At 38.6% G+C, this 14,448-nt stretch overlaps 1 protein-coding gene across 1 annotated transcript in view; it reads left to right on the top strand.

The window, feature by feature from the left end:
- The window catches only part of otofa (otoferlin a), a 93,347-nt gene that overhangs the window by 23,533 nt on the left and 55,366 nt on the right, over positions 1–14,448 (top strand). The window contains exon 4 of the mRNA XM_036549549.1: positions 12,980–13,079. Within this exon, the coding sequence (XP_036405442.1) occupies positions 12,980–13,079 (100 nt within the window). The remainder of the gene's footprint in view (positions 1–12,979; positions 13,080–14,448) is intronic.

Genomic DNA, 14,448 nt, shown 5'->3' with positions numbered 1-14,448 from the left:
TAACTATCGTAACATTAAAAGCACTTAGATTTTGAGCTGTGCTGACTGTGTGTCGAGCAGCAAGTTACACAAGACAACGACAAACTTAAATCCGCCTCCTGTACGATCAGTCAGGGGGGACTAATTTATAATAAAGTATGCAAGGACCATCCATCAATGGCCACACCTGTCAAGCAGCAGTTCCAGTGCATGACCATGAAAGCTGCACAAAGGAAACACTTCTCACAGGAGCCTTAAAAAGGGATTACCTTACTCCCAAACTCCTCTTTGCAATTTCAAGAACACGCAGAACTTTCAAGTGGTTTGGAGATAAATTAGAACAGAAAGGTATATTTGTTGTTGGCATAAAAAGGTTTGTCCCTTTTCATGCTAAACTAAAAATCATTCTGATACCAAAACATATGGAAAGATCCAATTTTTGATATATACATACTTACATCATATATAACTATGCTTGCCATAACATGCTATTACAAATCTGTTTGTTTACCTGATATATATTCTAACACATACTCTACACACACACACACACACACACATACAGTACATCTAATAATCCAATGTCATGTTTTTGTGGTTTAATACTGCATGCGTGTGGCAGTATAGCATCTCCCTGTTCAAATTCTCAGGGCTAGACTTTCTCTGATGGTAGAGGCCTCTCAGCCATTAGTGTGAAAATCGCTCTGGCATTCACCACGCTGCCCGGTGCATTCTCCTGGGTTTGGGCCTTCCCTCCACCCCCTGCTTGTTGCATCACAGCAGGCTGTGGAGTGTAGTGTTTGCGCGTAGGCCTGTGTTAATGAGAGCTTGTGGCGTAGGTGTCTTTTGGGAAGGGCTCTGTGACCTCACTTAGAACTGGTGGCCGCACCCCCCCCCTTCTCAGTATGAGCTCAGCGCGTGTTTGTGTTGAATGAGTCATGAGGTAAACCCAAAGGGATGAATTGACATTAAAAATGAACGTTTACAGACAGAGCAATGAAACCACAAGTGATATCTTGATATAAATGACATAACAGAATTTGTGTCTTTTTCTCCATCCATGAGTTTAGAGAAAAAACAAAAATTCTGCACCACTATCAGAAGCCCATCAGAAGTATTTTTATTGACATGCATTTTTTATTGACATTGTCTTTGCAGTTTATCATACTGTATTGTATAGTTTAGAGGCATTTTGAATATTTTATTACTACTTTACCTTGTTTTTTTACTTGTTTGTGAGAGAGAGAGTGAGTGAGTCAAAGACAAGACAGAGAGAAGTCAATGTAAGGTATTTGTCAAATTTCGTACGGGTCAGGTCATATCAGTTGTTTTGCAGAGGTCAACAAGTCAAGGCCCTTGTGATATTACATATGCTAGGAGAAGGCCTAACGCTGCTGTTCCATAAAAAAAATAAATAAATAAAAAAGAAAATTAAGATAAAAATGAGAAATAAAACAGGTCTCATCAATAAAAAATGCAGCTGGTAAGCTATACATACATGCTGGCAGTATCAGATAACAAAAGGCATTAAATTATTTATTTGTATATGCCAGCATTGCATGTGTGGTCCTCTTTAAGTCTGTCCATCTGTTACCTGGAAATTAATTAGGGCGGAAATTGATCTGTTTTGCATTTTGGTGACGAGGTGTATCCAGAACTGCACAGGCCTGTGATGGTTCACACACCTGTGTCTGATTCAGACTAGCTCTAAAGCATGTGTTACAACCCATTGTAGACTTCAAGGCAGGATTTGTAACAACTTGAGCAACCTTTTTCATGTGGGTAATTCATCTGTATTTCTGGTGCTTTGTGTTTAACTTTGATTTGACTTTCAAATTTCAACTACCTTAAAATTTAAAGGGCTGATTATAACAGACTGAGAATTTATTTATTTATTTATCTATTTATTTATTTCTTTGTGAATGGAAGAAACCTGCCGTAAAGAATATTAGCATGTTGTGAAATTTTGTCACTGATATTTGTTGCCCAAATGGCTTGACTGGTTGTTTGACAGTCGCAACTACATACAAAGTATGTACAAAACGTTGGGTGGGTTGGAATTTGACTGCTTTACAGGTCATGATTTTACACCGTTGGCTTTCAGAAAGCTTGTAAAATGAGATGAGTGGACGTTTTTCTGCTAAGTTTCACTCAAGTGACATCTGCGTTTAGCTGGAAGGGTCAGCCACTATAAGCTAGGTGAGGCAATCACAAATGGTTCTGTGCTTCTCAAACGGACACATTCTACTGTGTCCGAGGAGATAAACACACAATGGAGGGGGATTGGTTCTGTTGTTTGGTGATAAATATTGGAAGTATAGAGGGACATGGAGCCACTGCTTAAACAGTCTTCATTGTGCCCCTGTCAGGAAGGTGACAGTGAGTCTGATCCTACAGACTAACTGTCACAGGGGGAATCAGAGAAAGAAGGGGACATAGAAAGAAGTCCAAAAACTGCAGATCATGCCAGTTTAAATACAGTGAAGAGGGGTAAATACAGACACAGATCAAATTCAGCAGAATGAATAATTAAAGGTACAGTGTTGGCCTGGAAAGAAACATAAAGAATTAATGGAATATTCAAATGCATTATGACTGCAGTTATGAATGTTTTGACAGAAATGCATAAATCTCTAACTTAAATGATATGAAAACAAGTCACAAAATATGTTTAAATGTCTTATTATACAGCCTTCATTTACAAAGCATTGTAACATGCTCAAGACACTTAAGAGGTGGCTGGCCACATGATTATTCTCTCTGTCTTTTACCCATGCTGGGACCCTTTTGATGTTGTGTGCATAGGGTGTGTATATGTATATACGTATGTGTGTGTGTGTGTGTGTGTGTGTTTTCACCATTCGGGGCAGCATTTCACCTGTTGTCAGTCATGAATTTTGCACCTTTATGGTCTGGCAGGGAGAGCCATGTTGGGGGTTCCCTTGATTTTCCCCTTGAATAGGTTACGTGGTCACGTAGGGCTCAGTAACATGGGAGAGGCAGGCAGTCTGCCAGAGGGACTGGATCAGTTCCAGGTATTTGGAGGGATGGCTGAGTCACAGGTTCCCCTCTGGAGGTATCATAAGTGTTATGGGAGGTTTGCATTCTGGACCAAGGACTTCACATTTGGCATCCTGCCCTTCTGGAGCTCAGTGGTGATTCTAAGTGTGCTAGACCAGCAACATCTCAGTTCACAAAGACCTCAGTGACTGGCGGATGCACATCTCCTTGGAGGTCTTGTTTCCACTATTGGTTAACTAGACTGCCTTTCTGTGTTTCATATGTTAACTTGACTGGTTTTTAGGCCATTGGATGGCTTCTGTGCATTTTACATTACATGATTGTCAGTGCACCAGCAGGGAATCAAGCCAGCAACGTTTCACTTACAAGCCCTGTTCGTTACCACTATGCTACACTGCCGCTGTGCGTTTTATACCGCAGGTTCATTGGACGGCAGGCCTGTGTTCCAGGTGAATTTGATGGTGATGTGGCTGACAGGCCCACACCTCCATAGCCTCAAGGCAGCACTGCTGTACCTGCAGTTCTGTTCGGCCTGCTGGTCATTGCTTTTTCAAGTTGTGAAAGTTTTCTCTGAGTCACTGTTTAGATGGATTCAGGGTTGCCTTTGCTAAGGTCACAGAAACTGGCAGCCGCCCCCCCACATTAGGTAGTGCTCTGTTGCATTGCAGTCGTGGGGGGGAGTTGTGAGGGTGGGGAGTTCTTCGTATCTCTTGAAATGTCCTAAGCAGTAGCCCTAAAATAAACAACACAGTGCTCTGGCAGTATCTGTCCATGAATGTGAACATAATGGTTGGTTTTGTAAGCCTGTAACCTTGCCAATGGCAACAAAAATGATGATGCATCTGACAGTTCTTTATATGCACACATTCACTATCCTTAATCTATCCTTAATCTGTACTATCCTTAATCTTTACTCACTGCCATTTAACAGTGCATGATGTGATATGTAATACAGTTCTCTGGAAAAGTCTTTCACTGGAGAAACCAAGATCTCTAAGGTAATTGTTACTTTTCTCTCATTCTTTCATTACTTTTCCTCTTGCAGTCCCCCCAAATAAAAGCAGCATGGCTTCCTCTGAATTCCAGAACCCGCATTGTCTTTGGATAACGAGCCGCATCCTACATGAGACAGTGAGCAGCTCCCTTTGATGTGCAGCCTCTACCCCAGGGTGCGGAGTGTTTTCGGAGATAGCGAAATGAGGTTTTGTCAGTCCACAGAAGGCTCTGCTGAGCTGTGATGCAGGAGAATCCAAAAAAAAAAAGCTGCAGGATTCCCCATGAGGAGCATGTGACATCCTGTCTTGCTTTATTCAGCTGTGATGCAGGAAGACACTGATGAAATATTCAAACAGACTTTTTGCAGGAACGTGACATGGAAAGTCAGGCACATAATGGTGCCATGTCACCCAAGATGCTTTGATTAATATTATTCATTAGTATTTGATAATGCCTAATTTATGGATACTCAAGGGTTCCCTATAAGTCTACAGGAAGCTGAAAGAAGGGAGGACTGAAACAAAGTTGTATAACTGTAAATCATTTTTGAAATGTGCTATATTTCAAGTTAAATTTCAAATTAGCAACACTTATACCTTCACCTTTGCATCTTTTCTTTTTTGTTTTTATGAGACAGCTCTGTTTAAAGATGTAGCTTTACCTTTATCTCCAACACTAATCCTCTCTAAATTGAAAAATAAAGGATATGAAAGAATATGATAAAAATTTCACTTTCACCAGCCTCTGGGATGGAAGTCTCTGTCTGAAGTTAATTGGTTTTTATTTTCCACTATTCTTGACAGAGTAGTAGGCTATTAAAAGTCTCACCACAGAAAAAAGATTTTTTTTTCTTTTTTTTTTATCTCTCTCTCTCTCTCTCTCTCTCTCTCTCTCTCTCTCTCTCTCTCTCTCTCTCTCTCTCTCTCTCTCAGGTGTAACCCACCCCTGTTAAAATTTCTTATTAAAATGCCTTATCATGCCTCTTCAAGGAGTGGACAGATACTGTGCAGTGGGTATGGATTAGAACATTTCCTAAATCAAAAAAAAAAAAAACATATTTGGCTGGATATGTCAAGTTTGTGTGACACAAGTATGAACCTAGATAACACTCTTTGGTATGTGCTTAATACTGTACATCAAACCACATTAATTATAGATTTGACTTCACTTACCATATTTTTTATTCTAACTTTTTTTTTTTTAATAAATTGAAGTTTTAAAATACAATACAATTTATCAGTTAAAGAATTTAAAGTATATTATGTTTTTCACCATTTAAAAAAAATAACCAAATGAACAGCTAAATTCAAAATTAAACATAATCACACATTGACTGTTTTGGAATCCAAACCATACATATTTTAGATGTTTTGAGCTCCCAGAATCTTCTAAGATGATGTAACAAGACATATGGAGAAGAAAGCTAAAGATACTTCATTGATAAAGATGTTCATCAAAAAGTTGTACATTCTAATGCTAGTTATATTGCCTGTTTAGATTTTAAACTTTTGAAACCATTTGTTCATAAGCATGAAAGGAATTCGTCATACAAAGCAGTGAATTCAAGGTTGACCCAGAAAAGCAGATTTGAAAAGGGGAGAGCTTGTAAATTATGAAGCACCTAAACATAAATTGTTTGGCAGAAGAAAAAAAATCAATAATGAATGTTTTCCTTTCAGAACAGGATCAGAGGCCAGAACATGATACAACAATTGTTAATTATTCAGATGCTGTCCACAATACATAGCTATAAATGAATGACAGCCTCTCTATTCAGAGTAAAGAACATGGGGGATTTGATGATATTCAACACACAGGATAGAGTTGTTTTTCCACAAGCTGGCTATAGGTCACTGCCTCGAGCTTTCACTGATAAATGTCTTTTTACATATTGCTAATCGTGTTTACAACCAAAGGAAAATATGCTTCAATGAACATGTTTATTGAAGTTTAAAGGGTTAAAGAGCAGATGTGATGGTTCCTGTTTTAAACTTGTTACCTTTCTGCTGTAATGCTTTTTGGTTAATTGGATTGCATAGACTAATTTGTAGCCTTGTCACAAAATGGGGCATATGTTCACTGAAGCAAAGCAATTTAAAAACTGTTTACTGATTCTCTTCCTGGCGTTGTCTCTCCCCTCAACACCTCTTGTGTACTTCAGCCTCCCAACAGCTAATCAGTAAAAGGGCATCTTCCTCATATCCCTCTATGCTGAACTGCCATCTGATATTGTATTATAAAAATTTCCATTCTCTAATTTATCACTGTTTGTTTTAGTTGTTTGCTAGATGACTTATTAATATTCAAATGTGCATCGCTCAAGGATTCTTTTTTCATGCATCACTCTGTTTTTTCTTCTGGAGGTGATCAGTTATTTATTAATAGCTGCTTATTTTCCAATTGTACAGGGAGTCCCTCATTCGGTCATTTGTGTGAAAATGTTGTGCAGAAAGAGCACATGAACGCCGGTTCAGGTTCATTCTGTTCACGCAATACATTTTAGAAAGGAAAATAAGAATAAAAAAAGTCTTATAAATAAGACTGACAGTACACAATGCTATATTTGAAAGGATATTTAACGCAGACAACTATTTCTATCAAAATCTTTTCTTTCACCGCCATTTCTGAATTCACATTTGTCATTTCCAGAGTATCTAGTCATGATCTTTTGCACAGCATGTATAGGGCCCATTGCTGTGTTGTGTTCTGATAGATTTTGTTTCTTTTAAATCTCTCAGAGGGAAACTGTTGAAAGCAGCATCATCAAAGTAGTCGTAGGTGGTTACTGCTCTGCAATATAAGGACAAAATGGGGATGATTATGTTCTGACTTAATGCTTTTCCTGGGCTCTCTCCCTGCCTGCTCTGACTGTGTGGTATGAATTATGCGGCGATGGTTGAGCTCGCATTGACATTTACACAATGGGGGGTGACACAGCAGAGAGCTACATTAGCAAAGTTTTGCTTATCTCTTCCTAAGTGCTTTTCTAAGGAAATGCCATAGAGGAGAACCTAATGGGGGGTGACTGGAAAACAAGGCTGTGCAGCACCAGTGAACTGACTGGAGACCAGCCTATAGAAAGCAGTTGGATGTACTGCTTTTGATTGTAGTAATTTGTTATCCAATGCTCCTGCTACAGCTTCCTACCTGCTAACTGAATCCTGAATGTGTCTTTAATGTTTTTTTTTTTTCATGACCAACACGTGTACGGAATTCAAGAGGGAAACCTTCGTTTGCTGTTCATTCTCTTTTCACTTGGGTCGTGTGTTTCCTTTTCAGACAAAATAGTTTGAATGTATCAAAGAGATTAGATTTTATTAAATAATTTTAATTATGAGAAAGAGATGATCAGTGACTTGTCTTGGCTTTATACTGATATTTTCATCATAATGACATTTTTCATGAGAAATGTACAAATGGATGCAAGATCATCAAATCACATTCAAAGTTTAAGGAATAAATAGAAGAAATAGGCAGAGAGGTCAAGAATTTGCAAATTTATGTAAAAATTGTGACTCCACTAAGAGAATATTTAGTGGCGGTGCTTGGTAACCCCAAGGTGATGGAACAAGACGAGGGATGGCCCTTTACACATGCCACAAACTCCATGCTAGAAGTAGTTAAATCATATCATTCCTCCACATCCTTCACAGTCTTATGAACCTTTTTTTAACATGCCAAGTGCAAAGCACACAAAGGCACTCCCTACCTCTCATCATTACTTTGTTGTGCAAGTTGATAACACATGAATAGGAGTTTTTTTGCAGGAAAAGGCAGGACTCAGTTGAACTCCACTCCCAAAAAAAAAAACAGGACCCTTGCAAGATGAGGAAAGGGAAATAACACAGAGCTTTTAATACAGAAGGAGAAGGAGTGTTGACAAGAGAAATTACCACAGGAGGAGAGGGCGGCCCAAAGAGGCCTGTTTTCCCAGTTGCTCCATCATTTTTCACATGTATCTTTTGAGTTTTGGAGTCCACTCTTACCTTTGTGTGCTGCTCTCCCTCCATACAATCTAGAACACTAGTACGCTAGCGCTCCTTACAGGCTGTTCAGCAACTTTGCCCCAGCAAATGGTTCCTCTCTAAAATTCCACATGCAAGCATCAAAAAAACAGGCTCCATGTACAGGTAAAATTAGACCGTCCACTGAATGTTTCCCGCAGCCCTGTGTCTGAGGAGTGCCCAAGTTTTAAATCATGATTAATATTCTTTTCCTCCCTTATTATTTTTATTTTTATGTTCTTCATTTTTACATGTATGTAGTGTGATTACTGCCCTTGACTAGTCTAGTCATTTTAGTGGATAAAACTCAACTTGCTTTTTGACCAAACTTACTTGTAAAAGAGGTTTTTAACCCCAGGCTTTCCTGATAAATAAAGAATGTCTGAATAAAATAAAGCAACTGTACCAGTGCCAGGAGCTTTGTGAGAGGTTTGTTAGTTTGATGGAATTACAACGTAAGCTTGTTAAAAATGGCTGTGAGCCATGATACTTTTTACGCATTTTATGTACATAATGGTTTATGGTTATTAGAGCCATCATAATTTGTCACAACAGGCAGTTTCCCCTTTCGGGTAAATTGAAAAAATGTTGTTATGTTTTAATGCCGGATGAGGGGTAATGTGCATGGGGTACTGGGTAAAATGACGCCCGCAGAAGCGAAAATATCAGCATGAAAAACCTCATGGTACTTTTTTGTTCTTTTGCTGTCAGCTGTTCATTGATCTAAAAACCATAAGTCTGAATTTTTAGTAGGCTATGCAGCGTTTAAAATTTGATTTATTGCAACAATGAGACCCCGGAATAATAATTTCTTCTTAGCTTCTCTCTTTTCTCAGTCAGACATTCTTACATAGCCTGCACGTATGTATTAGCCGCATGATGTTGATCTCCTTTGATACCAGATTATGTTTACAATCAGTCATTCTCATACGAGATACTGAAATGAATCTGCATTCACATATAGAATCTTACATTACACCTGGCTAACGATAAACTGGAAAGCGCTGGGGTTTGTGATGCCCAACTAAATTAACCAGGCTTAGTAAACGGCACCAACTTCACAGTTCAATTCTTATCTGCTGGATTCTCAGGTTGAATTAACTAAACTTTCGTTTTTTTATTTCACTGTAATCCAGTTATTTTGGCTATGCCCTTGGAATGTTTTTTTTTTTTTTTTGTTAAGTCTTTCGGCCGTCAGTGTGTTCTATACGGATCTTCATTTTTCAGTCATTAAAATGCAGTCAGAACAATATCTCCATTAGTAAATGGAGGATGTGACTGTTTGACAGGAGGATGTGGCTATTTGACAGCATGTGTAACCAGCGTGGCCAAACCTAGAGATACAAGCCTGGGACTGTATTACCTAGTCCTTACACACTCTCCAGTACCCAACCTGTCTGCTTTCGGTTCCAGGACTATGGCAATAGGAGACTGACTTTGGTTACTGTAACTAATTTGGGACAAATAACCCATGATAATGCAGCAGTATTTTATCATGTTGTGTCCTTTTCTGGGTGGGAGGGGGGCTTCCTTCCAACAGCAAGTAGCATTAATCATAGTGTGAGATGTGAGTTTGTGTGAACAGAATGCTTCATCAGGTCTGTGTACAGTTTTGTCATTGAGAAGCATTCAATTTTCATCATTCATGGAATTACTCAAACAGCCCCAGCACTAGTCAGACTGGTAGAAGCCATTTGGCGTCATCACGGCTCAGGGCTCCCCTGTTCAAACAGAAAAAAAACAGCTGGTCTCACCTAGCCATGGTTTATACTCAGATGCTTTCACCTTTCCCATTATCTGCTTACTGGAATTTAGTAAAACACCAATGGATTACAGTCAAAAGATAACCTCATCTGATAGGATCTGAAAATACCACTGTATGTCTACTGTAGTGATGTAATGGTGGTATCCACCCCAGGAAAGCTTTTACATGGACTTGCTATACACTATTCAATGCTGTGGTAGCAAACCATCTTATACAAAGAATAAAGCGTATGTGAATGTCACACTTCAGTCTCAGCTCAGCTGTAAATAGATTTGTACAGTTTTTTTCTTTTTACATTGTACAAAAAATGTAAGTTAAAGAAAATATACAACAACTTGAATGAGTTATTCAAAGTTCAAAGGACAAACTGTTTTAAAGTAAGAATGGATCCAGCCTTTGGGTTAATGTTTCAGAACAGCACTGCGATGAGCTGCTTTGTTCAGAGGGTAGAGACTTAGCTGTGGGCAAACGACAGGCAAGTGACCTTTTGCAGGGGCGGTTAGGAAGACAAGGCAGTGAGGCGCAGGGAAAGACTGACCTGTAACAATGAACAAGCAAACCTCACGACATGACCTTTAAGTCTCTGTTTAAGCAGAGTTTCAAGAGTAAGAGTCTATTCCCAGAGCTGCACATGTTCACAATGAAATGCCATTCTGGCACTGCCAAGGTGCATCTTCATCAAAGTGCCTGATGATGTTTGGGTATTCTGAGTCTGCAGGAAAGCCACTCTCTTCACGGCTTAATCAGGTTGACAGCCGGTGCTAAGGAAAAAACCCGGACTGAATATGATTAGAGCAGTCAATGAAAACAGTTTCAGTAGAGCTCATTTATATTCATCAGAGCAGAGCAAAAAAAATGAGCGTGGTGAGCACTCACTAAGAACATAAAACTCTCTGAGGGAGTGGCGTGGCAGAACAGATACTGACCAATGATTGTCGATTATAGTGAGTGAGTGTTCAGCGTCCCGCATCCCCCAGCTGAGTTATGGTTCTTGTACAGTAGTCCCTCACATGCCTGCCATACTCAACCTATATCTGTTTAGTTTGGCTGGAAACTATAATGATTTTATTACTCATTTGCCTGGCAGACATCTTGATCCTGCTTACATTTTTATATATTATCTGTTTATACAGCTTGATATTTACCGAAGCTCATTAGGTTCCCAAGAGTAATGGCAAACCTGGTAATTGAACTTGCAACCTTTACCTTTTTTGCCCAGTTTCTTGGAACTGCATAGGTTTGCATTTAAAATAGTGCGGCGAACAGCAAATTTAAATATTGTGGAAGTGTAATTATTTCACTACTTTCTTTAAAGCATATGCAGTTAGAGCAATAATAATATAGTTATAATGCGATTCAAATAATAACAGTTTGTTATGTCCTTTTTGCTCCAGAAAGGTGGTGAATTCCAGGATTAACCATTTGCTTTTAGTCTTTGCTGACCTTAAAGCTGATTTTTTATGAGTGCATAAATTCCATTTCAAAAAAGGTTATTTAAGGTTTGGATGAATCTTCCTCTTTTATTAAACCACATGCTTTCACATATTCAAGCTTTGTAACTTTTTTAATGCAAAATCTGATTCAGTTTGAATACACAAAAATGGCAGTGACTGATATTTTCAATGTCTGAAGTATTTTAACATATCTGCATTTTTAAACACTGGGATGACCTCTCAGCCACAAGGGTTGCACACACTTTTAGACTGCTTTGTGGTTATACTGGATAGGGTATCTGTTTGTGGTTCTCCACATGTGGCAGAGTCTTGACCATGAGATTCAGAGGGAGCTTTTCACAATCCAGTACCACACAGCCCCACATTCATAATTCACAGTGAAGGACATGATCCAAATGTATAATTTACATAATATGCATTACTCTCTACTAGAAAATATCAGGGCTTCAGAATATTTTCCCTGATTCGCTTTCAGTTTTTTTGCACACTTGTGATTAATATTTGGAATATGAGTTATACACATTTTCAAAACATTTAGTTTGTATAACACTAGTGCTGGTTCGTGCACAGTAAATTGAAATCTTTGTTAACATATGTATATATATATATATATATATATATATATATATATATATATATATATATATATATATATTATTATGTGGGTATACAGAAATTTTCATACAGAATGCATGCAATAAATTTTGTTCTTCCCTAAAGTAATGGCCACATAGGGACACAATATTTAAGGCGGTCACATTTACTTCTCATTTTCTCAAACTGCATTTAGAAGGCATCAGAAAACACTGGACGTTTTACAATCACATATAAAAGTTAGATCTGTCTTTTCATATTTACAGTGCTCAGTAGTAATAGGAAGAGAGGACATAAAATTTTGTCGGTGGAAACTGAAGATGGCCTCGCCTTCTCTGAAGGTGAAACTAAATGGAAACTTTGCTGTTCCGCACTTGCTTGTCTGAAAGACGATTTACTCCACAGTGTGCAAGACTTGAAAAACGAGAATTACAAACATGAAAGAAGACTCCCGTTCTGGAGTTTAGGAAATGTAAAAAAATGCCAGTAATTTACCTGTTTCAAGTATATACAAGATCAAACAGAGTGAGTCCAGTGTTTTCTCCTCTCTAATGGCACTGTGTGTATCTCACAGACTAATGAGAATTACATGTCTTCCAGAAATATGTGTTAAAAAAATCAGCCGTTGGCAAACCTGCTCATCTCTCTAGTTGTGCTTGATATAAGTGTGCTGTATGTTAGTGGTTTGCTGTGTTGCACTGATGGTAGTTGCTCTATGGTGGAAATGGAATGTTTTGGGATTTTCTGTCTGTCATGATCTGAAAATGAGAAAATGTTTTTGTGCTTTATTTTAGCATCCTTTGAAGTTTTTTTTCCTGATGTGAATATCTCATTGATGTGTTAGGTGGCCCCCATGCACTTTTCACTTGTGATTTTTATTCTTATCATATGGGGGGAAGCAGTTTTGTTTTATTGGTAAGGCTGAGAATGTATCTCACCACTATGGCACATTAGTCAAAGGTTTTATGTTTTTTCAGTTTTTTTTTTTTTTTTTTTTGATTTTGGTAACAGCCAAAGCAATGATGACGTGGAAGATTTTAAAAATGTAGCATTGGTTTACATTCATTAGAAAGATTTACTAACAAAATGCCATAGTGGTGAAACAGAGCCATGGCTCATCATATTCCCTGAGGCTGAATCCTGACGTCTGTTCCTGCTCTTCACAGGTTGATAGGGACATTCCGTATGGTTCTTCAGAAGGTTGTGGAGGAAGCGCAGCTGGAGGTGTCTGACACTCTAATTGATGACAACAACACAGCCATCCCGGTGAGAGTTTCCTTCCCAAACTACCCGTAACATCATGTAGTGATGCAGCGGTATGCTGACACTCAGACAGAGCATCACTGTATCAATGTTTTGAATGTAGAGTACAACAGCTGTGGCTGTAGTCATGTTGCTGACGGTTCAACACAACAACATGCAACATTCTGATTCTTTGGGCATTCATGGTGGAATAAGGTGACATTAACGTGTTTGAGACATAACTACTGAGTTGAGAGATAGCTGAAGACAGTTGAAAATATACCAGTACAAAAATACCAGAAAGTTATATTATCATATTTGGATCTATATCTTGCTTCTTCTTTTTATTCTTTCTTTCTTCTTTGTTTTTTGTCTTGATTAGATTCACAAGTGCATTCAACTGTAGGTCTAATTAGTCAGTAGTTTAAAGCTTTTCCCTGTCAGCTAGCTGGATAAAAGCAGTGAATGAGGGCAATTAGTTCAGGATGCATGTAGTTCAGATGGTGTGAACTTCGCTATCTCCACAGGACTATACAAAGTACCACTTTTATAACTTGTTATCGCTTTAAACTGTATTGTGTTTTAACAGTGTATTGATGAGTATCATATCGCAATCACATGATTGTTTTTTGCCTCAGTTAGTTTCACGAATGCATTTTAACCGCTAGTCTAATTAGTCGGTAGCTCAGGCTTCACCCTCTGAGCTGGCTGCTCATCCACTCGTTAACTGAGGGGGGCATTTATGTCTGCGGTGAAGCGGCAGCCTTGTCCCTCAGCTTAGTCCTACAAAGACTCAGTCGTACAAAGACAAGGGAGTCTATTTCTGGGAGTTCACTGAGGGAGGCCACTGTGGGATGACCTGTCAGATCACTGTCCCATATTGTGATAGTGATGGGCTGTACAGATCCTATGTTAACCAGATAACTGTGTTGGACCTGTATTGGATTGCTTTGCATGATCAACACATTTACCAGATTAAATAAAGATTGACCGTCAGCAGGTGTCAGTTACATCAGCTTCTTCTTGGTGTCACCTTGTATTGATCTCATTGGTGTTTAATCCTGAGTGCTAGTGGAGATTCTTCTATTTCACACACCACCAATGCTACAGACCTTGCAGCGTTTCACAGATTCTCTTTATATAAATGATCAATTTCTACTTCTCCCTAGTGACACTGAATAGACACATGCTGTTTTGAAAAAGAAAAAAAGCTAGAGCTGATCTGTATTTCTGTTTGATTTCCACCACGTGCCTGAACTCCAAGTAAAATATAATAAGAGAGAAAAGTGACAGAGCATACTCATGATTACCTGTACAAGCATGCCAGTTTTGATTTCTCTTAGCTACAGTAATACAGAGTGCAGTGTTTATGCAGCAGACCGTGATACTGTGA

This window comes from Megalops cyprinoides, chromosome 17 (genome assembly GCF_013368585.1).
Source record: "Megalops cyprinoides isolate fMegCyp1 chromosome 17, fMegCyp1.pri, whole genome shotgun sequence".
NCBI classification, from domain to species: Eukaryota; Metazoa; Chordata; class Actinopteri; order Elopiformes; family Megalopidae; genus Megalops; species Megalops cyprinoides.
Note: the sequence above shows the minus strand (reverse complement) of the source record. Positions and strands in the feature narration are given on the sequence as shown.